Source organism: Penicillium soppii (assembly GCF_028829465.1).
Source record: "Penicillium soppii strain IBT 18220 chromosome Unknown utg000006l, whole genome shotgun sequence".
Classification (NCBI taxonomy): Eukaryota; Fungi; Ascomycota; class Eurotiomycetes; order Eurotiales; family Aspergillaceae; genus Penicillium; species Penicillium soppii.
Window position 1 is genome coordinate 3650867 of NW_026643236.1, and position 23437 is coordinate 3674303.

The window sequence follows — 23437 nt, forward strand, 5'->3', positions numbered from 1 at the left end:
TTGTTTTTCACTATTCCCCTCCTCACTCCGTCCCTGGGATTTGCTCTCCTTGTATTGAAGCATGCTGTATTAGCGATCGTTTTGAAATTCCTTATGACTTGAATCTGCTTGGCGTTGGGTGAAAACACCTCGGCGTGCTGGGCGGTTGTAAAGTGCCTGCGAGCATTGTTGAAGCGGCTAGGATATACCGCGGGTCAATCGTTAAAAATTTTTGCTCATTGAACTTGGAGACACCAATGCTCCATCAACGAGTCTTGGCTTTCTAGCACTATTTCTATGCCATGACAATCTCGTTCTCAATCATCCTATCGCCCTAAAAGTGCTGTCTATCAGATTACTGCCGGCACACTCATTATGCATTTATTCATAAAGGCAACCTTCCAAACTCGTCGACATCAAGCTTGGAAAATATGTGCGTTTGTCAAAAATGATACAAATTGATTCTTCGAGATGTAGAGCCAGATTAAACAATGTAAGCACACGCTGACCGGAGCAAATAACCAGCTCACGATATCCAAGACCCCTTCAACCTCATTGTTCCCGATCAATATATACGTTACCAGCGAGATCTCTAAAAACTTCAAGCGAATGAACAAGCTGGTTGCGGACCAGCTCAACGCGAGGGATCATATCTCGACCCAAAGGCAAAAATCGCTCACCCTCACGTCCAGTGCCAACCCCCTCGCCAACGACAACCTCATAGATCGCCTTGGCTGCTTTATCCTTGTCGCCATCCAGAACAAGTTTTCCTGTATGGATGCTCTCCAATGTCTGGGAAACAACAGAGCCACTATAATCCTCGGGCAAAGCGCTTTCGGGTGTGAGGCAGCCAGTCCCGAATGACGTGTTGAACACGCCTAGCCACACTGTCAGGAGCCGGACGTTGAAGGGGGCGACTTCTTTCGCGAGAACTCTGGATAAGCCTACCAAAGACTTGTTAGCAAGGACGGCAGTCAAGTATAATGGGAAGAGGAATAGAAAACACCATCCATAGCAGTCTTCGCCGCAGCATAGGCACCCATACCCTCCCTCCCCTCCAGTCCAGCCCCAGAGCTAATATTGACTACAACTCCAAACCGCCTCTCCCGCATGCCCGGTACAAAAGCACGGATCAGCCGACTCGGGCCAAAATACACCGTCTCCATCTGCCTGCGCAGCTCTTCGTCCGAGATCTGCTCCACGGCACCAAGAATAGCGTACCCTGCGTTGTTGACCAGGATATCGATCTTATGGCCGGCGGTCTTGAGCTTCAATAGTAGCTCAGAAGCAGCAGTGAGACTGTTCACATCCAGAGGATGCCATTCGCCGCCGTTTTGCGTTATCTCCGTTACCAGCTCGGGGGTTCGGGAGGGTTGGCGAGATGTTGCGATTACGATATGGTGGTTGGATTGCGCGGCACGTGCTAAGGATAAGCCTAGGCCGGAGGAGCAGCCGGTTATCAGCCAGGTTAATGGGCGGTTGGGCTTGGTGAAGGTTGGTGTAGGAGCTGCCATGGTTTGTTGATTTATTTAAGGATAAATAAGGTCTGAGATCCGGTTTGGATTGGCCTGTGGGTGTTAGACACACATAAATGCAGGAGTCCTACATGGGCTTTTATACCCCCTGGGAGCCTACATGATATATACCCTAGTCTTTTTGCTTCATTGGAGAAGATGGACTTAGGGGTACGGAGTTAAGGTGGTCTGTGCGCGTTCTTCCTCTTCGAGCCTTAAGTTGGGGTACTGTTACTCCATCATCGGTGCGTTGGTTTAACTCCGGTGTCATGGGGCAATGGAAGCATGCACAGCTGATAGGCTGGTTGAGAAGATGGTAGTACATGCAGCTTCATGATTTGCAGGGACTGCTGCTAGCAACTATACAAGCCCCATAGCCATATTCTATATAAACATACAAGCCAAATAGATACAAAGTGAATCCCGAAAAGTCCGATAATCAATCCACCCAAACACAGTAAAGCCACAGTCAACGCGATCTCGGCACACATGCCAGGCTACAACCAAACCGCTGGAAAGGCAAAGGTCGAAGCTTCTCGCCAGGGCAACGAGGCATCTTCATCCCGTTCTCACAAGGGGTAAAGTCCCACCACTCCATCCATTTGGTGCGGGGAACCACATACTCGCGCTGACACACAGAGCAGGGTTGACCGCCTGCAATCCGGACCTCTTTCGCTTGTCGCAGAAGAGGCACAATCATCGCGGGGTACTCGGCCAATTCTTCGTCGGTGGCTTGCTCAAGATAAGGCAGTTTGCTCACTGCGCGAAGGGCAACTTCTCGTAGGGACGGGGCGTTGTTTACAGATGCCCCAGTTTGCATGAGTGTGTTTGGGCATAGGCTTTCTCCCATGGAGTTACCTTCCATGTTTAGGAGCGTTGTGGGGCCTGTGGCGACGTGAATGGGACTCCAGACCTCCTCGAGGGAATTGTCGTTTTTGGACTGAAGCGGGCCGGAAGAGTCTTTCTCATTTTCGGCATATTTATTGCTGGGGTGGTGCCATTCTGCAATTTGGGCTTCCTCGATTGGGAGGAATGGGTTTGGCCGTACCGTGAGGTGCTTCAGTTCACCCTGCTGCATGAGCCTGAGAAGCTCCCAGGGAAGGTAGGTCAGTCGGTTGACGGAAAGATTCATTACTTGCAATGCTGTCAGTCTGCGAATTGTAGACGGGATCTCGGTCAGCTTGTTGTTCCGCAGACTGAGAACCTTGAGGTTGCTGAGCTCGAATAAATCGTTGTGAAGGGTTGACAGGGAGTTGTTAGGAAGATAGATGCTGAGGAATGGCTGGAGGGACGTGAATACATCCTCACAGACCGGGGCTTCATTGACGGATGGAAGTTTAGTGAGATGCTGCAGAGGTCGCAATAGACCCGGTGGGAGCGTTCGCATATGAAAGTCACTGTATGGGAGACATGGGTCAGGACCTAAAAACAAGCTAGATAGATGGGATGAAAGCACCTACCCCAGATCAATGCTCTCATGTCCTTTCTCAAGGCAATCATTGACGACCTTGCGCGCATATCGATGCTCCACTGATTCCTCAATTCCCCTGAACACCCCGCGCATATGCACAGGAGCACTCTCGCTATCGACTACCAAAGAAGTTGAGCTTGCTGCCTTCTTCGAATCCAACACGGACTTGCGCAAGTCCTCCCCCCATGCCGAACCATCCTCGGACGGCAAAAGCGACTCAGCTCCGGACTCATCACTCCCCATCCACACACCACTGTCAGCATTCCTCTTGTCCTTGAAACCTGCCCTTTTGCGCTTCGGGTCCAACACTTGCTCACCCCACCAGGTCCCGCGATACCGTCGTTTGCGACCCGAGCCCGGCGTGGTCGCGTGATAATTCTCTAGCCCAGAGGCCGGGATATCATCACTCGAGAATAGCGCGGGATCGCTGGATGGTTGGCTAGAACAGTCATCGAATCGCGACAGTCGTCGCGTGCGATTGAGTGACGAGGCGGTGCTTGAGGGATTTGCGGGCGAGCGGTACCGCATTCGCCGTGGCGGAGGGAGGGGTATCTCGCTGTCCATGATTTAATGACTGATTCGGGTGATTCACTTGTTTTCGACTCCCCTGCCTTTAATCAGGTACACTGTATTTTTCATCCGACGTTCGAGCGGAGTAAATGCGCGACGCGGTTGTGGAGACCCGCGATAGATAACAGCGGGTGTCAACAAACGCGCTTATGGCGCGATGGACAAGATAAGACCTGATCTGTCCAGGCGATAGATATCAATTGACCTGATTTTTATCTTTTTCGCTGTGATTCATCATATATGTACACAAGGGGAAAAAAGAAGCAAAAGATAAGATCAGATCAGATCAAACACGCGTGGGCGCACGGGCATCAGTTGACCCCGGAGCCCACGGCTGACATCTCCACTGGAATGGATCGTCATGATCTTCTCTACTTTTTTACAACAATATAGTACATATAGCACATGAGTCTGGATGACATTCGAGAGAAAAAAAAAAGTGTCTATATTCTATGGATGACCTAAAGGTGACTTATCCAAGCTAGAAAACCGTGATAAGCCACCGTCATTATAAGCTGTTATATAACAGCTCGTCACCCACAAAAGTAAATATGGACAGACGAATCGAATCAACAGGGTTTGGAGAAGAGAACAACATCAACTCGTATCGGTCCACAAAGTCGTGAAAGAAAAGAATAAGGGGGTATTTGGAAAAGCGTAAAGCCGTTTCCTCTCTCAAGTGGGTTCTTCAGAAACCGAGAGGAATAAAAAGGTTGAAAGTATAAAAGAGAAAAATAAAGAATATAAAGATCCCGGCTCTGCTGAAGATGAACGGCTGGCGAGGTCGGACAAGGATCAATTGCGCAGTATGAATAGGCGAGTCTTGTCAATGGACCCAGTTCATGATCGTTGCCTGCGCATATGGCGCCTTGTCAAAGTCGCGTCGCATATGCGATTACAGGGCCTGGCCCACAATCACAGCGATATAACCGGCGGCTGCCAAGGCAGCGGGCATGCCCGCGCCAACGTGGGCGGCAGCACCGGTCGAGGTAGCGGCAGCGATGGCCGAGGTGGTAGAAGCTGTCTTGGACAGTGGGGTAGAGGTAGAAGAAGCAGGCATGGTGGTCATGCTAGAGCTTGGAGTAGGTGTCACAGAATTAACCCGGACCAGAGTCTTGGTGATGGTGGTCGTAGAGGTCATAGTAGTGAGGGTCTCTGTGGCGGCGGCAAGCGGGGCCAGCGCCAGACAGAGAGAGGTGATGAGAGTAGTGAACTTCATTGCGATTGAGATTGAGTCAAAAGTGAAGATAGATGAGAATGAGATGAGTGAGCAAAACGATCAGTTTGCGCGCGCGAAGTCTGCAGATGGCTGTACGGCTCGAACGACTACGAGACAAGTGTGTTTGAGATATGTTTCGACTTTTGAAAAATGAGTCAAAGTCGAGAAAGAGTATAATGATCGTGGGGAGCGCTGCTCGGACAGGTGTATAAACGAGTGACTGGGGGCGAGTGAAAAGAGTGTAAAGTGCCTAAGGAGAGAGGAAAGGGAAAAATTAACAGGGTGTGGCATGCCCAAGGCTAAATAACGAGCCTTGAACCTGGGGAAAGGGCAAATTGTTTTCTCAAAGGAGCCCTGTGGCGCCGTTTGTTTGGTTCTTTTCAATTTTTTATTATTTTTTCTTTATATTAATATTGATTTTTAAGTCAAATCCAGGTCCGCGATTGGCAGAAAGGGGTTCCATCTAAGATTGAACTATGAATTTCCCGAAGCCCTAAATTTCACTAAGTCGCCAAGGATTCAGGAACACGAAGGGTCTACCCGCACAGACTCTGACGCCAGGGGTACAAGGTGAATCTTATTCTTTGTTTTATTGGGAATGATCTAGGGTCAATGTCAATCTCTGAAACCTTTTGAAATCTTTCCCTTCACTTGACAAGGGAAGGAGTAGAATACAATACGAGAACTCTTCGCCCTGAAAATCCTATACAGCCACTGTAGGTATACTTGGCCCTTAACTAGCTAGCTTGGTCTGGATTAGAATTCACTGGCGAAATCATTCTCTCGGTCTATGAATCCAAAAGCGTCTTTAGATTTTTTTTACCACCTAATTTGTCCTAATTTGCCCTAGATGACGATTTTCACCGGGCATCATTGTATCACACCCTCGCAGATTTCCGTCGGTTCCGGACCCCTGGCGTCATGCGCAGGAACCCCGATTCTCGGCTATGACTTGCTGCCCAGGTGTGTGATACGAAGCATTGTTCTCTCGGAAACAGTCTTTATTATTAATACTTCTTTAATACTTGGAATTCCTTTGTAATACAACAGATTTCATTACTACGGAGGAGTTCAGTATAGGATAGTATTAGCCGAGATAATAAAAAAGGAAGAAAAAAATAATTTGTCCATGGATCGGAGACCCGTGGTTCTATTCAGGAACAGAAAGTTACTAATGATCACCGCTCAGGCCTACTAAATGTGGTGTCGAGTTTGGGTCTCTTTAGCAATTCTGGACCCTTTGGACTCTTTGGACTTCTTTGAACTCTTTGGGCTCCTTATGTGATGAGTTTGTAGATCAAGTGGTCGATCGAAATTAAAATTATTGTACCTGACTAGTTATACGGAGTGGTTACATGTCGGTTACTTCATTGCCCGTCGTCTCTTTCTGGCTTAGTGCTGACCTCTTTGCTTTTGTTGGGTCAGATTAGCCCTACTCTGTACAGGAGAAAATAATAATAAGTCGGCGCTTGACAACAAGATCTAACGTTCAATGTTTTGTGGGTCAACAGGACAATATCGTAATTTACTACCCTAGGACTCCGTAGGGCTCCAGAGATTGGGAAAGAGGCCTGACAACGTGTTGGCCAAATCCGCGTGCGCCGCTTACGTTTTTTCACGAGGGATGCATGTCTAGAATAAGTCTACATATCTTACAAGCTTGGAATTCTTAAATTGATACCTATGTACCTAGTTTGTTCTCATGCACCTGGCATTGCCTTGGCTTGGGAGCTTGTTCTACATTACGTCTAGACAAACTAGCGACACTTTGATGCTGCATTATTATTCGATTCCTATCTACCTCGTATTCGTCCATTTACATGATATGGAGGCTTTTCGTACTCTCGGCTGATTTCAATTGCGAACTATGTGTACATCTCTCGGGCGTTGTACATTTTCTTTTTGCGTGTGGCTGTAAGATATATATTCATGAGCAGAAGCTTCTCGGCGCTCTAGATACTGCAAAAAAATGTCGTTCCCGGATTGTATAAGGAAATAACCAAGAAAAGTTGCTTTGACCTGCCCTCACAACTTGGTCTTCTTTATAGTCACCTACAAGGCGGGCTTAGATTTTCGTGTTGTTCCCAAACTGATTATGCCAGAGCTTATAATAGCTCCCATCCTTCTTCGTCAGCAGCTCCTGATGTGACCCACTCTCCAGAACCTGACCCTCATGCAGAACGATGATGAGATCTGAGTTGACGATAGTAGAGAGTCGATGCGCAATGACAATTGTAGTACGCTTAGCTCTCAACCGGTCCAAGGCAACCTGGATTTCTGATTCCGTGGTTGAGTCTACAGCGCTCGTTGCTTCGTCCAACAGAAGAATCGGAGACCGTGTCAGGAACACCCTAGCGATGGCTATCCGCTGTAGCTCGCCACCGGACAGCTTCACACCTTGCTCTCCGACTTTAGTGTTGTATTGATCCACAAACTTTTCAATCTTGTCATGAATTGCGGCAGCGCGGCATGCCTCGTAAACTTCTTCATCCGAAGCCCCGGGCCGAGCATACTTCAGGTTCTCCATGACCGTCGCGTTAAAAAGAATGGGGTCCTGTGGGACGACGCCAATGGCCCGCCGCAACGAGCCGAGGGTTACATCGCGAATGTCCTGGCCATCGATCTCAACTCGACCGCCGGTGACATCGTAGAGGCGGAGAAGAAGTCGAAGGATCGTGGTCTTTCCGGACCCCGTCATTCCCACCAAAGCCACTGTCGTTCCTGGCTCAATAGAGAAGTCAATGTTATTGAGGGTTTTTAGCCTGGGATCATAGGCAAATTCAACATTATGAAAAGCAACACGACCGGCTCCACATTCTAGCTCCACGGCATTCTCTTTATCTGTAACACTGGGCTTTGATTGGAACAAGTCGCGCAGGCTTTCGGCACTGATTAAATTAGAGACCAGATAGCGATACTGCGCAGAGAGCCACGCCAGAGGCATAAGGATTAAACTCCAGTACTGGATAAAAAAGACAAAGTCTCCCGGCAAGATACGTTTCATGGAGACTTCGCGCACGATGAGAGAAGCCAAACAGACATATGCGATTGGCTTGATTGTCTCCGTGAGTGCCCTTCCGAATGCTCGGCGTCGACTCCAAATGGCACTTGCCTTCTGTCTCTTAGCGACTGCTTCTTTGAATCTGTCTTTCTCTTGTGAATGTTGATTGAAGTATGTGACGGTCTGCCAGCCCTGTACGGCCTGATGCATGATGCGAGTCTCGTCACGCTGGGCCTGTGTTTTTTCACGCTGTTTCTCCGAGTTCCAGTTCGAGGTCTTGACCTCCGCCGAAACATACGCAGTCGCCGCAAGCACCACCAGCAGAGAAGTGTAGGTGCCGAATTTCATGTTAAAAATGAAGCATGCGATGAACAAGTCTAATATTGTCGGGATGATGTCTAGAACAAGCATTTCTAGCAAATTTTGCATCGATTCACCCTGGTCAATCGACTTCATCACTTCTGCCGAGTCTTTCTCAATGTGGTAGTCCATTGATAGGCTCATCACATGGCGGAAGGCAGCATTTTTAATCTGGCGATTAGCGAACTGTCTTATCGGAATTTTGACCAACGTCTGAATCAAACCCACTCCAGATTCACTGTTGAGGAGCTTCAAGAAGCCCCATTTTACCAATGAAGCATAGGGAGTTTCGCGAGAAAAGATGCTGTTGGTAATATTTGCCAGCTGCTGGGGAATTGCGACGTTAAGAACCCTCTCGACCGCCAGGCAAGCCACGCTTACAGCAATACAAAGCTGCACTTTGCGGTCATTTCTGGGAATCAGATAGGGCAGAATGATCTTAAAGCTTTTGATATACTTCAACCAATCCCTGAATGTCTGCAGCTGTTCATCGCGCTTTTTGGCCCGCTTTTCGCTAGCAGTCATAGGCTTGGCTGCATCGGTCTCGCTCTCGCTGCCACTGCTGTTATTTAGGTCGTCGCCATTGGTTGCACCATAAGTGGTGTGGTTCCTATTCAGAAAGGGGCGCGATTCTTCCGAAGTATTTTTCTTCAGCTGCCTGATTTCCCATAACTGCCTGATTTCCAATAAGATGGCAGCTGCCACAAAAGTAAGCAGTAACAGCCGAACCGATGAAATGGTAATCTGTGCGATTGGCACCCAGTGTGTCGGTCTGTGACACAAGGAGAGCGCAAGGAGTGGAACTTCGAAAGCAGCGGTCACCGAGGAGGCTCCTGCCAATGCATACTTGGGGACTTGTTGTTGTCGGAACCACACCGCTGTCCATACGGCGGCCAGAGAGGTCATATGCATGAGGAACGGCTGGGAACGGTCCAGATCCTGGGTGGCAATAATCAGAGCAATTTGACTGACATATGTGAGAACGATCAACGCAGTTAGGACGAGCTGAACTCGAACTTGGTGCTTGTTGCGAATCGCTTTTCTCTTTTTCTTTGTTGGTTTCTTTGCGGGTTTATCGTTGACAAAAAAGCAAGTCACAGCAAAGAGACTGGCCACCAGACTGCAGCTATAGTGAAGAGCCCAAGAGGCTAGCTGCGTAGCCATGATGGATAGGGTGGAACAGAGAGACTGACGAAGAGACTTTGCATCGCCACTGTGATGTGGTGCCTTGAATGTGGCTCTTTATATTATTAGAACAGTTGAGCCTCACCTTATATCTTTCAAAAGCCTTGCCCATATTAGCTTCCTATTGGACAAGGCAGCGCAATTGTCGTGTCAAGGGGGCTGGGCAAATATTAGCGCTGTCAAGGAACAGTGAATTTTGTTGGTCTGGACCAAAAGGCTTTCAGTATTGCGAAAATCTGCAGATCAAAACAGAATCCAGCCGTCTACACCGTAAAATTGAGTTGTCCAACTTTTTTGATTGGTTGTGAGTATAACCACATGCGACACCGATAGAAGCGGACTGTGCTTTCGGTGACTCATTTGAGGAGCAACGAAATCTATTTTATGATGCCTCCATATGATCCCTGACAATATTATCTGACCAACACCAACTTGAGTGGGTTGGAGATAATCAGGCGACCGCAACTTGCACCGATATGCAGTGGGCTTCACTGCCACATCATATGTTGACACACGAACCTTGAAATCGAAGAACAGAAATGTGTCATTGAACCCTGCATGTGCGTATCAATGCAAATTAACATCAGCCATGCGCAGTCACCGACCTCGTATGTACATATATGCAAGTCGCGGGAATTCTGGGGATCGAGGCCTGGGGCCCAGAAGTGTAGTGTTCACACAAGTTGCTCTTGGACATACAACTAAGTCGATTCTGATAAAAGGAACATCTTGAGATTGTGTATCTTGCATGTAGTCTAGCACAGTTTCTGTTATTCATGACGGGATAATAGGTGCTTTGAAAGCACATTGGATGGTAAAGGTCAACCCCAGATTTTTGTTGGGCCCCACAGCTGACACCTGAACTAACTAGACAGCCCTGGAGCTTTATCGGTCCACAAAATCATTACATATCTTTAATTCTGGTTTCGACTCTAGATTTGAGGCACGGGAAACATAACTACACCAAAGCCAGTTGACCGTTGACGTTGGCTATGAAACAGTCAAAGTCACCATGATCCAGTCGGCTATTATGTTGAGCTTCTGGGGGCCTCATTTACAGAGCTACTGCAATCCGTGTTCTTGGATCAGTATTGCGAGCATACTAGCAATATCCTTGGTCTTCACCGCACGGCAGCTAACTCAAACAGCCTTCGCGACGGAGGCCTTCTTCGAAGGTTATGGTGGACTCTGGTGGTGAGGAACACCTACTGCTCAATTCTATTGGGACGACCATTTTGAATCAATTTATTACAGTGCAACACGACAGCGCCAAATATAGAGGAGCTGGAACCTCAGAAGATGGATTCTATCTGGTGCGAATCGGCCGCCTTTCCCTTCTCCTTAGGGGTGTTATTTTAATATCGTTTCGGTCCAGGAGAAATCGATCTTTCTCCAGAAAAAATACATACCAACCTCCCCACATGGCATTCTAGGATAAGCCTATCCCTGGAAGAGTGGTCTGATCCGCCCTTCAAGTGCTCTACTGCTTTTGAGCTTCTTTACAACTATTATCGGGCTTTGAAGGCGATCGGAACATGTAGAAAGTTTGCCCCACGGGGATCTCCACACTTCACGTCTCTCCCAATAGCCGTGCCAAGCCCACCAACACGGTTATCCGAAACTATTCGTTGGAGGTCGCCGTAAAGCCGATATTGCTGCGCCAAATCCGAACTTACGCCACACTCACTAAATTGTCGGATCGAGGAGTGTGATTTCGGCAATTCCGGTAGAGAAGACTGGTGTGGTTTATAGATAATAACCTCCTCCGCTGTCTCTGTCTTCTGTCACTTCTGGCTATTATGCACTAACTTGGACGCGAAAACCCGAACCAATGGCTGCATCTAAGAAGAATTTCCACGTCGCTGTGGTCGGCGGTGGTATTGCAGGAGTGACTTTGGCAATTACTCTTCACCACCGCAACATCCCTGTGACACTCTACGAGCAAGCACCTGCCTTTGGCGAGGTGGGCGCCGGCGTGTCCTTCGGACCTAATGCCGTCGCAGCGATGAAAACCTGCCACCAAGGCATCTTCGAGGCCTTCGAGAAGGTCTGCACACGGAATATGTGGTCATCCAAGCAGAATGTCTGGTTCGACTATCTTGATGGGCATAGCACGGGCACGTCGACCTCGGCCCAGAATGCCAGCCACCAGGACATTGCCTTTACCATTTCAAACAGCACCGGTCAGACCGGAGTTCACCGCGCCCACTTCCTCGACGAACTGATCCGGTTGGTCCCTGATGGCATCTCACGGTTCAACAAGCGACTGGATGACGTCACCGAGCGCGAAGATGGAAAACTCGTCTTGAAGTTCGCGGATGGCAGCGAGGACGTTACTGACGTGGTGATCGGTTGTGATGGAATCAAGTCCCGGGTTCGGCAGCTGATGGTGGGTGAAGACCATCCGTCTGCCAACCCCACCTATACGCACAAATATGCATACCGTGGTCTGGTACCCATGGATCAGGCGATCGGGGCGATCGGGGAAGAATTGGCTTCTAATTCTTGCATGCATGTAAGTCGCACTGGAGAATTTGACTAAAAGTGCTTGGCTAAGAATGATGACAGATGGGTCCCGGTGGCCACGTGTTGACATTCCCTGTAAGCCAGGGCAAGATGCTTAACATTGTTGCCTTCCACACCAGTCCGGATAACTGGGCGGATTACCCCAGACTAACCCGACAAGGCACGCGGGATGAAGCTCTCCGCGACTTCGCCGGATATGGGCCTAACGTGATCAATTTATTGAGGTTGACTGACGAAGAACTCAGTGTGGTAAGCCTCAGCCCATCCACACCAACTGTGCTCCATAAGTCGTGAAATGCTGATCGTTCCATAGTGGGCAATTTTCGACCTGGGAGAACATCCTCTGTCCACATTCTCCAAAGGCCGTGTCTGTCTTTCCGGTGATGCGGCACACGCCACGTCGCCGCACCACGGCGCCGGGGCTGGCTTCTGCCTTGAGGACACGGCAGTCTTGGCTGCATTGCTGGAAGACGATCGAGTGCAGACGCACAAAGATCTTGAGCATGCTGTAGATGCTTTCGACTTCTGTCGCCGAGAAAGAACACAGTGGTTGGTGCAGAGCAGCAGGTTCGTCGGAGACTGCTATGAATGGCGGGCTGAGGGGGTGGGAAGGGACTTCAAAAAGATTGAAGAGGCAATCAATCACCGAAACGGTATTATAGCCAATGTGGATGTTGATAGGATGTGCGAGGATGCTCGACAGCAGCTTGCCCAGAGGATTTGAACACCTCAGAGATTTTCTTTTAGCTATACGTTTGCACTGTATAGAAATTCTTTCTTCATATCAATTTACTATTTGTTCTATGTTCAATACAGTAGAATTGGTATTCAACATGAAATGATCCAGCGAATAGTATCCAAATGTATATCTATGCAAATTGAACATCAGTTTTCAAATCTTTCTGTGTACAGTATGAGCTGGGCTTTGCAGACCAACGACCGGATTTGTAAGGACCTTGTCGGAGGATGCATACATAAATGCATACATTGGGATCAAGTATACAATACACCCTCTCAATTTCTGTAGTCTTGACAATGAACCATAGAGCCATACGGGATGGGCAATGTTTTCTAATGCAAAGAAAAGGACGACTCACCCGAAGATTTCAATTCTCGTAATTGTACTATCTTCTGACACCTCGATGAATACTCGGGGTCACACGAAATGTCCCTGGGAAGAACGGCATGATCATCAAGTAACATTTTTGAGTTGTCACTCTCCACCCTATCTAAGAACTACCGAATATTCCTGACTTGCTGGCTATCTGCCGAGGACCAAAGTTTGTCTCAGGATCCAATATTCCTGCGCAACTGAATAACAATAAACTAGATATCGCTTCCGATCAATGAGTCAATGAGCTGTTGGTTCATATCATGGTACGGTTATCTGCCATGCGTGGCTGCCAAGGCTAGAATTGATGCTTTATGCGCCACACACTATACAGGTCTAAACCTATCTGAGTAATGTGGGTATCAGGAAAGTGGGAGAAGGAGCTCCACCAAGGGGCATCCGAACGGAACCCGCATCGGATGTTGAACCTCCAATGCGGGGGCTGCGGAGTACCGTATATCCATGAACTATTGATGACATAACTTTGAGAGAGTAAGGGGTCCATAGCAGGGTACTAGAAGTCCGCACTTTTGTTTCTCTTTGTGCATAACCAATTCCTGAACTGATACTTCCCCATGGCGATATGCAATACTAGCGCATTGGTTGTCCAGTCTGCTGGGGCCAAACCCGAACTCCTCGAAGTCGCGCTGGATTCGCTGCAGCCCAACGAGGTGAAGGTTCAGATACACGCGACTGGTATTTGTCATACAGATTTGGCGTGTATGGAGGGGCATATTCCAGTCCAGTTTCCTAATGTGTTTGGCCATGAAGGTTTGTTCTACATGCTCTAAGAACCGAAATATTCCGCAATACAGTGATACTTAAGACGAGATAGGTGCTGGGGTTATCTTAGAAAGAGGAAGCGGCGTCACAGATCTACAGATTGGCGATAAAGTGCTGCTCAGCTACAATTTCTGCGGTGAATGCACCCAGTGTAGTAGAAGTTACCCGGCCTATTGCGAAAACTTGTTGCAGCTAAACTTCGGCGGAAAACGACCAGATGGCTCTAGCACAATGAAATTGCCTAATGAGCAGGAGTTGTTTACCAATTTTTTCGGCCAGAGCTGCTTCGCCAAAATTGCAGTCGTCAGCAAGTCATCAGTTGTACGGGTCCCACCGACCACAGATCTCCAGCTGTTTGCTCCACTAGGATGTGGGATGCAAACCGGGGCCGGCGCAGTTTTCAATACTCTAAACGTGAGGCCCGGAAGCTCAGTGGTGGTTTTCGGAACGGGGTGCGTTGGTCTTGCTGGGGTCATGGCCGCCAAAATCCGGGAAGCTCGAATCATTGTTGCTGTGGATCTTCAGCCTGAAAGACTGGATTTGGCCCGGGAGCTAGGTGCTACCCACACTTTCCGTGGAGATGACCCCGACATCCGAAAAAATATCACTGATCTGTGCAGCTCGTCGCGTGGCGCGGACTTTGCCCTTGATTGCTCTGGTGCCATCCCTGTGATCGAGACTATGATTGCGACTCTTGGTATTCGCGGAAAAGCTGCTAGTATCGGGGCGCCAGCTCCTGGAAGGAAGGTCGAAGTGGAAGTTTTCTCGCATCTCACAATGGGTCGACAATATCTTGGCTGTCACCAGGGTGACAGTGTTGCAACAGAGGTATGTCGTGCCTTGATTACAGTCATATATTGCGCGCAGACTAATGTACCGAGTAGATGATTCCCTACTTGATCGAGAAGCAAAGTGAGGGGAAGTTTCCTCTGGAAAAGTTGATCAAGGTTTATGATTCCGATGACTTCTTGCAAGCATTCAATGACATGAAAGAGGGCAATGTCTTGAAGCCTGTGTTGCGATGGACTTCACAGAGTCAATCATGATGTTTCATTAGGCTTAGCTCACGGGAAGCTACCTGTTCGTCCGTTTCCCAAATATTGGACAACCTTTTGTATTGTCACTCGACAAAATAGAAAAAATTTGGTCGGAAGGTGGTGTGAAGCTAGTGTGTCTAAGTCAATATTTTGCCAATTCAAATCCCACCATAGTTCTCTCTTACGCCAAATGCTTTGTCTAAGTAGCATCAAAGGTCGTATGAAATATTAAGTCAAGTTGTGTCAAAATTGGAAATTGTCCAAGGTTCTATTGTAATGTACTCAATGCTATTCCTATTCACATTTTATTTCTTCTTCTGCAAGAAGGTCAAAGCCCCAAGCGCATAAGCATCAACCCCAGTCTTCAAAGTAGGTTGCATGACCGGCGCAAAGAAAGGCGAGTGGTTACTGGGCAGCGCATCCTGAGTCCCCTTCTCAACAGCCTCATCCCAAGTCTGAGGATCAGTGCCACCAAACATCCACATGACATAAGGCGCACCAACAGCAGTAGCAAGCAAAGAAAAGTCCTCACTAGCAGTCGGAAGCTCCGTATTAACCAGATCTTTCCCAAAGTATGGCCGGAATGTTTCCTTCAGCGCACCCACAGTTTTCTCGTCATTAATTGTCGACGGAGTCGAGAAAGTCAACTTAATCTCAGGCTTCTGCTCCACACCGGCAGCCTGACACTCTGCCTCAATGATACGATGAATAGCAGCGCACACACGCTCACGCACAGCGGTATCGAAAGTGCGTACATTTAACTGTAGATCTAAGTGCGCCGGAATAATATTGTGCGATTGGCCCGCGTGAATACTACCCACAGTCACGATAGCCAATTTTCCCGGCGTAACCTCGCGCGACACGATAGACTGTAGCCGAGTCACAATCGACGACCCAAGAACAATCGGATCGATTGTCGTTTGAGGCTGCGAGCCGTGCCCACCACGGCCGAAGACCCGCACGTCATACGCATCGCCAGCCGTAAGCAGCGGGCCTGCGCGGAGGCTGATCGTTCCGGCGCGCATACGCATAACATGTTGCGCGAGGACAAGATCCGGCTTAGGGATCTTATCGTAGAGGCCGTCTTCAAGCATCGCCTGTGCGCCGTTGAAATGTTCCTCGGCCGGCTGGAAGACACAGATCAAAGTTCCGCTCCAGTTATCGCGGGCGGCGTGTAGCAGGGTTGATGCAGCCATAAGAGTCGTGACATGGGTGTCGTGGCCGCAGGCGTGCATCACTGGTTGCTTCTTACCGTTGGTGTCCGTAGCGATTACTTTGCTAGCGTATTCTAAACCGGTTTTTTCTTCAACAGGCAATGCGTCCATGTCGGCCCGTAGTAGTATTGTTGGGCCGGCGCCGTTACGGAGGACACCGGCGACGCCGTGACCGCCGATGTTAGTGTGGACTTCATACCCAAGGGATGTGAGGTGATCGGCAGCTATCTGAGCAGTCTGTCTTTCTTCGCCTGACAGTTCTGGGTGCGCATGTATGTGTTGGTAAATGTCTTCGAATGGCTTTAGCTCTGGGCGGTAGCGATTGATAATGTCGCCTAGCGCATTCTTGATATCTTCTGCAGGGAATTAGTTGAAAGGCACGACTAAGACAAACTTAGCATACCTCTTGATTGCATGTTGGCGATGTGTGAGGGTTAGCAGCGCAAAAGGGTAATTCATATGGGAAATTCTCTAACAAGTACCGTTCGGCAAACCCCTTGGAATCAATTCCTCCTTCATCCTCCTCCCCGCCACTCCGCAGCCTGCCTTTTCCGGGCCATTGATCAACTTCCGACGAAGAAATTAATATATCTTCTCCACTGGTTTTTTCGCCAATCGGAACGAATCGCTCTTTCTGTCGGCAAACCATAACTCCCGACCATCATCAAATGATCTATATTAACCGGCTTGTTTGGCAGCCAAGCCTAATTCTGATTATGTAAAAGGGACAGTATCAGACTGTCTCCGGTGCTCGTTCGTGTGATATCCGCGAATGCCTTTTAATCGAAGATGACATGCATCGAACCTACGAAGGTGTAGCTCTATAAACGCTCTATCAAATACACAGACATTCGATATTTACATAGCTACCTCGCGTCTAAAACGAAACGCGATATTCTTTGGTTTTCAGTTGTTTGGTTTGGTATATTAAATGACGTACTGTGCAACCGTTTCCGGCCACCACCAAGCCATGTATCCAGGATGTAGGACATAGTTTGTGTCCTAGTTCACGGCCAAACCCGATGATCTCAAGAGTTGAATTCTTACAGCTCTCAGCCCCGCCGCTTCTAATTGTTTTCAGAGTAAGCAAATTCTATATCTAGAATTGTAGCTTGCTAATAAGACCCTTGGTGAAGCATGCTTTGGATTATCTCATACATAATGATGTATGAGTAGATTGTAAGGAGAGGCTTTTCCCCCCAAGATCAGAGAGAGTGCCAATAAACGTATCTAGTAACTATGTGTTGTGAGAGATGAACGCACAGCTCCCAATGGCTACGTTTGGAGTAAAAGCAAGCCGCAAAATTCGATGTTGGAAAATGATGAAGATGTACTGTTACAACACGGCAGCTTGTGTATAGAGCAGTCGTCATGGAATCTTCATTGTTCGCGTACACGCAGAGGGTGCGAATTATATCGATGTCTGATTTGATATTCATGCCCGCGAAGGAGGCGGATGAGCGTCGGATGTTATGAGTTCTCTACAGCTGTGGGGCAAATGGGGCGTTCGGATAATTAGCGGGTAGGGAAGTGAAGTGGGTCCTCTCGGCGGCTTTTCTGATACAAGCCCGGAATTGGATCAGTGACTTGTGCACTTGGGCTACAAAGTCCCTCTGGATTTTGGAGTTTCATTGGTCAGAGATACCGTGCCAAAACCGATAAAGGAACCATGCTGCCGAAATGTAATTTATAAAAAAATAAAATGGCTTTTATATCAAAAGATCCCAGTATGCGGGTCTACCCTTTATCTCATCTGAGCTCCAAGTCACTCTCAGCGGTAGAATGTCAGCAAGCAATCCCATGAGTAATCACCTGTAGTGAGTGGCACACGCAACACCTATACAGCTGGCACTGCTGCAACATGTCAAGGTCCCTCGTACATTTTCTCTCCCTCAATGTGGAAGAGAACAATGACGCGAGAGCCTGCTTCAATGACCTGATTCGAGAGGAAGATGGGGATGCATCTGCAAATCAAAAGACGGCAGTCAGTCCTCAAGATTCTGGTAACCCGCATTGGGAACATCCGTCGACAAGCACACAAGCCAGCATTGCTCCTTCCGCGAGCGGCTTGTCACTGCAAGGTACAATTATCGGTGCCAGTCAGTCATATATCACGAAGGTCTGCCGGGCCCTCATGATGTACGGTGCCCCAACACACCGCCTCTAGCGGGATGCCTACCACCCAGCACAAGCTCGAGGGCTACAACTCCAATCTTATTATATGCCTGGATGTATGTTTATCTCCTTCAATAGCCCGACGTTCCACCAGGAAGGCTTCGAGATCATTCCCTGCCTTGTGGAAAAGCAATGTCACTAACGACAACCTACTTTACGATGACCTTGTCGTCCAGCGAACTAATTTTTGCTATCCACCTTTTCAAAATCCACGACACCCAATTAATTGTCGACGAGCCAGCGTGGTAAATGTGTAATTTTCAATCTGGAGATCAGACTGGCGCATGTACACGTATTAAAACAACAAGACTCCGTTAGTTACTTCTTACTGCCGAGGTTTCAAACATGGTGCTCCAATAAATTGCTGTGTTGCTCATAGATAGTCAAATTATTCAAGGATCAACGTTTGGTGATATTTGACAATATATATGCAATCTTAATCTCTAAGGTAGTGCTCCAGATATGGTCGAGCAGAGAGAGATATATCTAAAATCCTCAATACCCATATCTTAGTTGACAGGAGCATCCGAGTCGTGGAAAGAGCCCAGCTTGAGCAGCTTCTTCGCGTTATCGCGCCCAATGCGGCGATAGGCATCAACACCGCCAACAGCTTCCTGAATGGCCTTGGCGTCATTGTCCCACCAGCCACAGCCGTTTTCAATGGTCTCGTAGGGATAGTCGACACTGAATAGAACGCGATCGGCACCAATCTCGTTGACGACATACTTCAAGGTGGCAGTTGAGAAGTGTCCACTAGTAGTGATCCAGATGTTCTGCTTGAAGTAGTCATAGATAGTCTTTTTGGCCATGACACGGCCTTCTTCCTGAGCAATGGGCCGCTTCACATCCTCAAACCAGTGGTTAATACGCCAGAAGTCGAAAGGAATGTGTTCGCCCTGGTGACCGATAATAATCTTCAGCTTGGGGAAACGGTCGAAGACTCCGTTGGAGATCAAGCCCAGGGTGTGCAGGCTGACACCGTTTGCGAAAGACAGAGGGGGTCCAATCAGGTTCTGTCGCTGGGCGTACAGCTTCTCTAGCACGACATCCGAAGGTGCAGCGGGGTGGATGTACAAGGGGACATCAAGCTCGGTGAGGACCTTCCAAAACTCGTCGTAGGCGGGCTGGTCGTAGTAGAGATAGGTCTCGCCGTTGGGACCAGAGTGCTGGAAGTCGCAAAGGAGAGCGCCGTGGAATCCAAGCTCCTGAACACAGCGACGCAGCTCCTGGCCAGCTTGCTTCGGGTCGTGCATGGACAGACAGGCAAATGCACCCATGCGGTCGCGGTGGTTCTTGATCTGATCAGCCGCCCAGTTGTTGGTCTCAGTGGCAGTCTTCTCGGCCAGGGCTTTGTCAGCGATACCCTGGATACCGGGGACGGTCAGGGAGACAATGGTGTAGCCAATACCGTGAGCATTGGATAGTCGAACACGCTCATCGTTGATGTCGTGGATCTGTCGCATGTAGCGAGCGCGGTCCTCAGGGGCAATGTACAAGGCAGCTTCGGCCTTGGACTTTTCCTCCTTGCCGGCGCGCTCATATGCCTCCTCGAGAACGATCTTGCCCAACATGTTGATGGTTTGAAAAGAAATATAGAAGTAGATTGAGTAGAATGCTTTAGTGATTGCTGAGATGATACTGTTCGTCTCGGGGATCCAGAGACTTTAAGTAGTTGGATACTGCCTGTATTCACGGCTCCATCGGCATACTTCAGTCTGCAAAAGACTCAAGAGCGATTTTCCGACGCATCCGAAATTCATGTGCGGTGTACATGTGCCAACGAATATCTTGACAAAACCACGTTCCAATCAGGGTATGCACAATGCGAGCTTGCTATAACCTGGAAGAGGCAGTTTCTAATAATGACGAACCCTGACACCATTGATGCTGTTGAGCCAATGATGAAGCTGTCGGTGCGAGCTAAGTAGAGTGGGTCAATGAACTCAACCTCGAAAATCTGGAGACAAACAATAGGAGTCGAACCAAGAACCCATTAAGCTTTCAATTGGGTCCAGATATCGACAAGTGGCGATCCGGCTGCCGAGGAAAAGTGCCTAAAGAATCGCCTTAGAGTGAGTTGAGTACACTTCCGAAATTTCGGAAGCGGGAATGGCCTGTTTTGCCTCATCGGAACAACGTCACCTTGCAATCCCTAGCAGTTTCGCACCGACTAGTTTGCTATTGGTTATAGCTTCTTTCTGGCATCATCAATTAATCACCATCATGCCGCGAACTACACTTGGTCAAAAATCCAGAACAGGGTGCCGAGATTGTAAGACTCGGAGAGTCAAATGTGATGAGCAACGCCCAATATGCGGCAGTTGTTCGAAGCTCAACAAAAGTTGCAGCTTTCTATTGACAACTCCCTACCTGTGGGGCTCAGGAGTATCCTACCAGCACTCACCAAGCGTTCGAAGGCCGAGGCTTGACGCTCGGAAAGGCTCTTCCAAGGATGCCAAAGACAGCCCGGGCTATAGCTTAGATGACATGCGTCTTTTGCATCACTTTACCAATTGTACAAGCGCGACTTTATCAGATCGACCAGAAGCTCATAGGACTTGGGCCACAGCGGTTGTCCAAATTGCATTCGCACATCCCTTTCTTCTTCAAGGGATTCTTGCTCTCGCCGCTCTTCATATGGGCAATCTGATTGCGAAAGAGAAAGAAAGTCTATCCATTCTTGCTGCCATTAAGCAAGATGCTGCACTCAAAGACTTTCGACCTCAACTGGAGAATATGACATCTCAAAACTGCGATGCCATTTTCGCATTCTCTATCCTTGCAGAATACTACATTCCTGCCTCTGCAGGTACTGTCATCAACCCCGCTTCCACCTTTATGGAGGATCATTTCTTTGACGCCATTGTGGACTGGCTCCGCTTGCACCAAGGGACATCAGACATTTACAAGCGCAAGGGCTACTGGATTAGAAATGGCCCTGTTGCTCCTCTTCTCTGGAGTGATGTCCTAGGCGAGAGATGTCAACCGCCAACACGGAAAGAAAATAACGGAGAAACTAAAACTCACCAACTGCAAGACCTTGCGAAAATATGGGAAACAGATAATTCATCGACAATGAGCGATATTCATGAGAATCAGATCAATTCACGGGCATTGGAGATTTTGGTTGAAGCATTTAATTTAGTCTTAGATGATTCCACGGCAGACACTGGCCGGCTAGCTGTCAATGAGCCTCTCCAAAATCCTCAGCTGTCGAGAGATCACACTCCCCAAGAGCTCGACAGCTCAAATTACCTCACTCTTTCGTTCAGATGGCTCTTTGAAATTCCCTTTGGGTTTGTGGAGCTTCTTGAGCAACGAAGACCAGCAGCGCTTATCATTTTCGCCCACTTCTCTGTACTATTTCAGAATGCCCCCAAATTTTGGTGGAATGAGCCAATTCCAGCGAAGATCGTAAAAGCCGTCGCAGCGGTGCTTCCACGAGAATACCACAGGTGGATCGAATGGCCAATACTTGAAGTACTGGGTGCTGACTGTTAATTGTTTGATACCCAGGCAAAAATCAAATGAGTAATAGGACCTAAATTTGAGCTCTCGGGGTAAAGGCGCTCTGGAGAGCATCTTTGTCATTTCTACAAACCTATTAAATAGCTTCCGGACCTTGTAGCAGATCCCCAAGAATCTAGATGGTTCTCGAGAGAGCTGAACAATATTTAAACTCGGACAAGTCCGTATGAAGGCTAGACAAAAGACGAGCCTGATAGTGATATTGGCAGTACGCCCTCATATTGTATGATTATTTATTTCCTGCAATCAACACATTTCGTATCAAGAGTCTCGAAGCGAGCGAGGATTGGTTGTAAATTAGTCGGAGGCGAAGGTGGTCGGAGAGACGTAGAGTAATGGAACGTATATGAAAAAGGAATCATATCATGCGTCACCTAAAAAGGAAGGATTTGATAAGGAACGTCGTAGTGGCTCTGTCGATATACACAAGTCCTTTTGGGAGATATCTTCTATCCTGATGGGTTCTGCTGTTGCACGTAGACAAGTGATCCCAGGTACCAGCCCCAAGCATCATATCACCTATTCAGAAGCATAAAGGCAATATTTCTAACGAAAATAATGTTGTCCAACCTGGACGGGTCCATGTGCACCTCGTTGAAAACTTGGCATACAACGTAAAATGTAGTGATATAGCCTGATTCAAAGCCGGAATCAGAGTACTGATGCTTGATACTATTCAAGTGCACAAGGGAATATTAGCCAAGGACGTCGGTTTGCAGGGTTTTCTCGTCAAGATTTGCCAATTTGCGACACTAGGAGACGTTGAATCCAGCATTTGGAACATGTGAACTTGGACAAGCCTCCAATCCGATGAGCTATTCACTAGGGTGATGGGCTGATTTCGAAGCCATGTCACGGTCACCGGCTCATTCACGAACTGTCACCAAAATCGCCCTTTAGCAAAACATGACAGATCAGTAAAAGGGTTGTTCCATTTCAAAAGGAGTCTTTGTGCGATAATGAGGGTTGTCTTGAGGGAGCCTCAATCGAGCGGTTTTGTAGGGTATAGCCAGCTCGGTACTTCTGCAAAGGAAGCCTGCGAAATGCAAATAGTCGAAGTCGACTGATAATGCTCAAGTCAGCAGTAGACCTGCTATTTGAGAACCATCAGTGGTGAGCCAGTCCCTAGCGAACAGTCGAGCGAATTTTAACCGTGGAGGGCCCTCAGCATATTCACTCTGGAGTGAAATAGGTCCCTTTGGTGTGAGTGCTGCAGGGTGGCAAGGTATCGTAGTAGCAGAATGTCGCCCTATGCTATATAATAGGGATAGCCAGCAGATGGCTCCAAACTTGCCTTAATTGAAATAGACAGCCCGCGGCGCTTTCATTTTCATCCCTTTTGCGGGTCTCCTCCTTGGCTATCGCACAATAAGACATCAAACTTCATTAACTAAGGGCACTTGAGCCGCCCACCTCTGCCATTGAGATATTCTCACCCAACATCCCTATTGATCTCCCTCCGCTGGCGTCGGTACGCAAAAGCAAGCGGCTGGAACTCGAACGACGACTAGGCGGAAGAAACAACTACAACAACTGGTCTAGATGACAACAACTCGAATTGAATATTTAAAAGAAAACGACACTGTTCAGACTTGGTCCGCTCGCCTTACCACATATCAATCCTTCCCCGCACTCTCTTCTCATTCTTCATTCTTTCCCTGATATCCTTTTCAAACACACTCTCTCCAGGCCCAAGCAGGCCAAAACTTTACCCGAAGGGTCTGCCCTCACTCGATCACTAGCCATCAAGGCCCTGAACGCACT

The 23437-nt window shown here is 48.3% G+C and overlaps 10 protein-coding genes across 10 annotated transcripts; 4 read left to right on the plus strand and 6 right to left on the minus strand.

Annotated features, from left to right (window-relative positions):
- Positions 1-531: 531 nt before the first annotated feature.
- On the minus strand, positions 532-1493 carry N7529_008758 (uncharacterized protein; the record flags this gene model as incomplete). The annotated part of the gene is made up of 2 exons (XM_057244285.1): positions 532-923; positions 986-1493. The coding sequence occupies 2 exons, from the start codon at positions 1491-1493 to the stop codon at positions 532-534; spliced, it is 900 nt and encodes a 299-aa protein (XP_057095823.1).
- Positions 1494-1962: 469 nt separating this feature from the next.
- On the minus strand, positions 1963-3528 carry N7529_008759 (leucine-rich repeat domain-containing protein; the record flags this gene model as incomplete). The annotated part of the gene is made up of 2 exons (XM_057244286.1): positions 1963-2890; positions 2954-3528. The coding sequence occupies 2 exons, from the start codon at positions 3526-3528 to the stop codon at positions 1963-1965; spliced, it is 1503 nt and encodes a 500-aa protein (XP_057095824.1).
- Positions 3529-4429: 901 nt separating this feature from the next.
- N7529_008760 (uncharacterized protein) lies at positions 4430-4753 on the minus strand (the record flags this gene model as incomplete). Its single annotated transcript, XM_057244287.1, has 1 exon — positions 4430-4753. One exon carries the CDS (start codon positions 4751-4753, stop codon positions 4430-4432), a length of 324 nt encoding a protein of 107 aa, XP_057095825.1.
- Positions 4754-6818: 2065 nt separating this feature from the next.
- N7529_008761 (ABC transporter ATP-binding protein) lies at positions 6819-9278 on the minus strand (the record flags this gene model as incomplete). The annotated part of the gene is made up of 1 exon (XM_057244288.1): positions 6819-9278. The coding sequence occupies one exon, from the start codon at positions 9276-9278 to the stop codon at positions 6819-6821; it is 2460 nt and encodes an 819-aa protein (XP_057095826.1).
- Positions 9279-11130: 1852 nt separating this feature from the next.
- On the plus strand, positions 11131-12549 carry N7529_008762 (uncharacterized protein; the record flags this gene model as incomplete). The annotated part of the gene is made up of 3 exons (XM_057244289.1): positions 11131-11814; positions 11868-12074; positions 12139-12549. The coding sequence occupies 3 exons, from the start codon at positions 11131-11133 to the stop codon at positions 12547-12549; spliced, it is 1302 nt and encodes a 433-aa protein (XP_057095827.1).
- A 962-nt stretch (positions 12550-13511) lies between these two features.
- On the plus strand, positions 13512-14765 carry N7529_008763 (NAD(P)-dependent alcohol dehydrogenase; the record flags this gene model as incomplete). The annotated part of the gene is made up of 3 exons (XM_057244290.1): positions 13512-13707; positions 13772-14547; positions 14604-14765. 3 exons carry the CDS (start codon positions 13512-13514, stop codon positions 14763-14765), a joined length of 1134 nt encoding a protein of 377 aa, XP_057095828.1.
- A 296-nt stretch (positions 14766-15061) lies between these two features.
- On the minus strand, positions 15062-16386 carry N7529_008764 (M20 family metallopeptidase; the record flags this gene model as incomplete). The annotated part of the gene is made up of 2 exons (XM_057244291.1): positions 15062-16326; positions 16374-16386. 2 exons carry the CDS (start codon positions 16384-16386, stop codon positions 15062-15064), a joined length of 1278 nt encoding a protein of 425 aa, XP_057095829.1.
- Positions 16387-17831: 1445 nt separating this feature from the next.
- On the plus strand, positions 17832-18137 carry N7529_008765 (DUF1212-domain-containing protein; the record flags this gene model as incomplete). Its single annotated transcript, XM_057244292.1, has 1 exon — positions 17832-18137. The coding sequence occupies one exon, from the start codon at positions 17832-17834 to the stop codon at positions 18135-18137; it is 306 nt and encodes a 101-aa protein (XP_057095830.1).
- Positions 18138-18654: 517 nt separating this feature from the next.
- On the minus strand, positions 18655-19716 carry N7529_008766 (amidohydrolase family protein; the record flags this gene model as incomplete). The annotated part of the gene is made up of 1 exon (XM_057244293.1): positions 18655-19716. The coding sequence occupies one exon, from the start codon at positions 19714-19716 to the stop codon at positions 18655-18657; it is 1062 nt and encodes a 353-aa protein (XP_057095831.1).
- A 916-nt stretch (positions 19717-20632) lies between these two features.
- On the plus strand, positions 20633-21646 carry N7529_008767 (uncharacterized protein; the record flags this gene model as incomplete). The annotated part of the gene is made up of 1 exon (XM_057244294.1): positions 20633-21646. The coding sequence occupies one exon, from the start codon at positions 20633-20635 to the stop codon at positions 21644-21646; it is 1014 nt and encodes a 337-aa protein (XP_057095832.1).
- Between the last annotated feature and the right edge of the window lie 1791 nt (positions 21647-23437).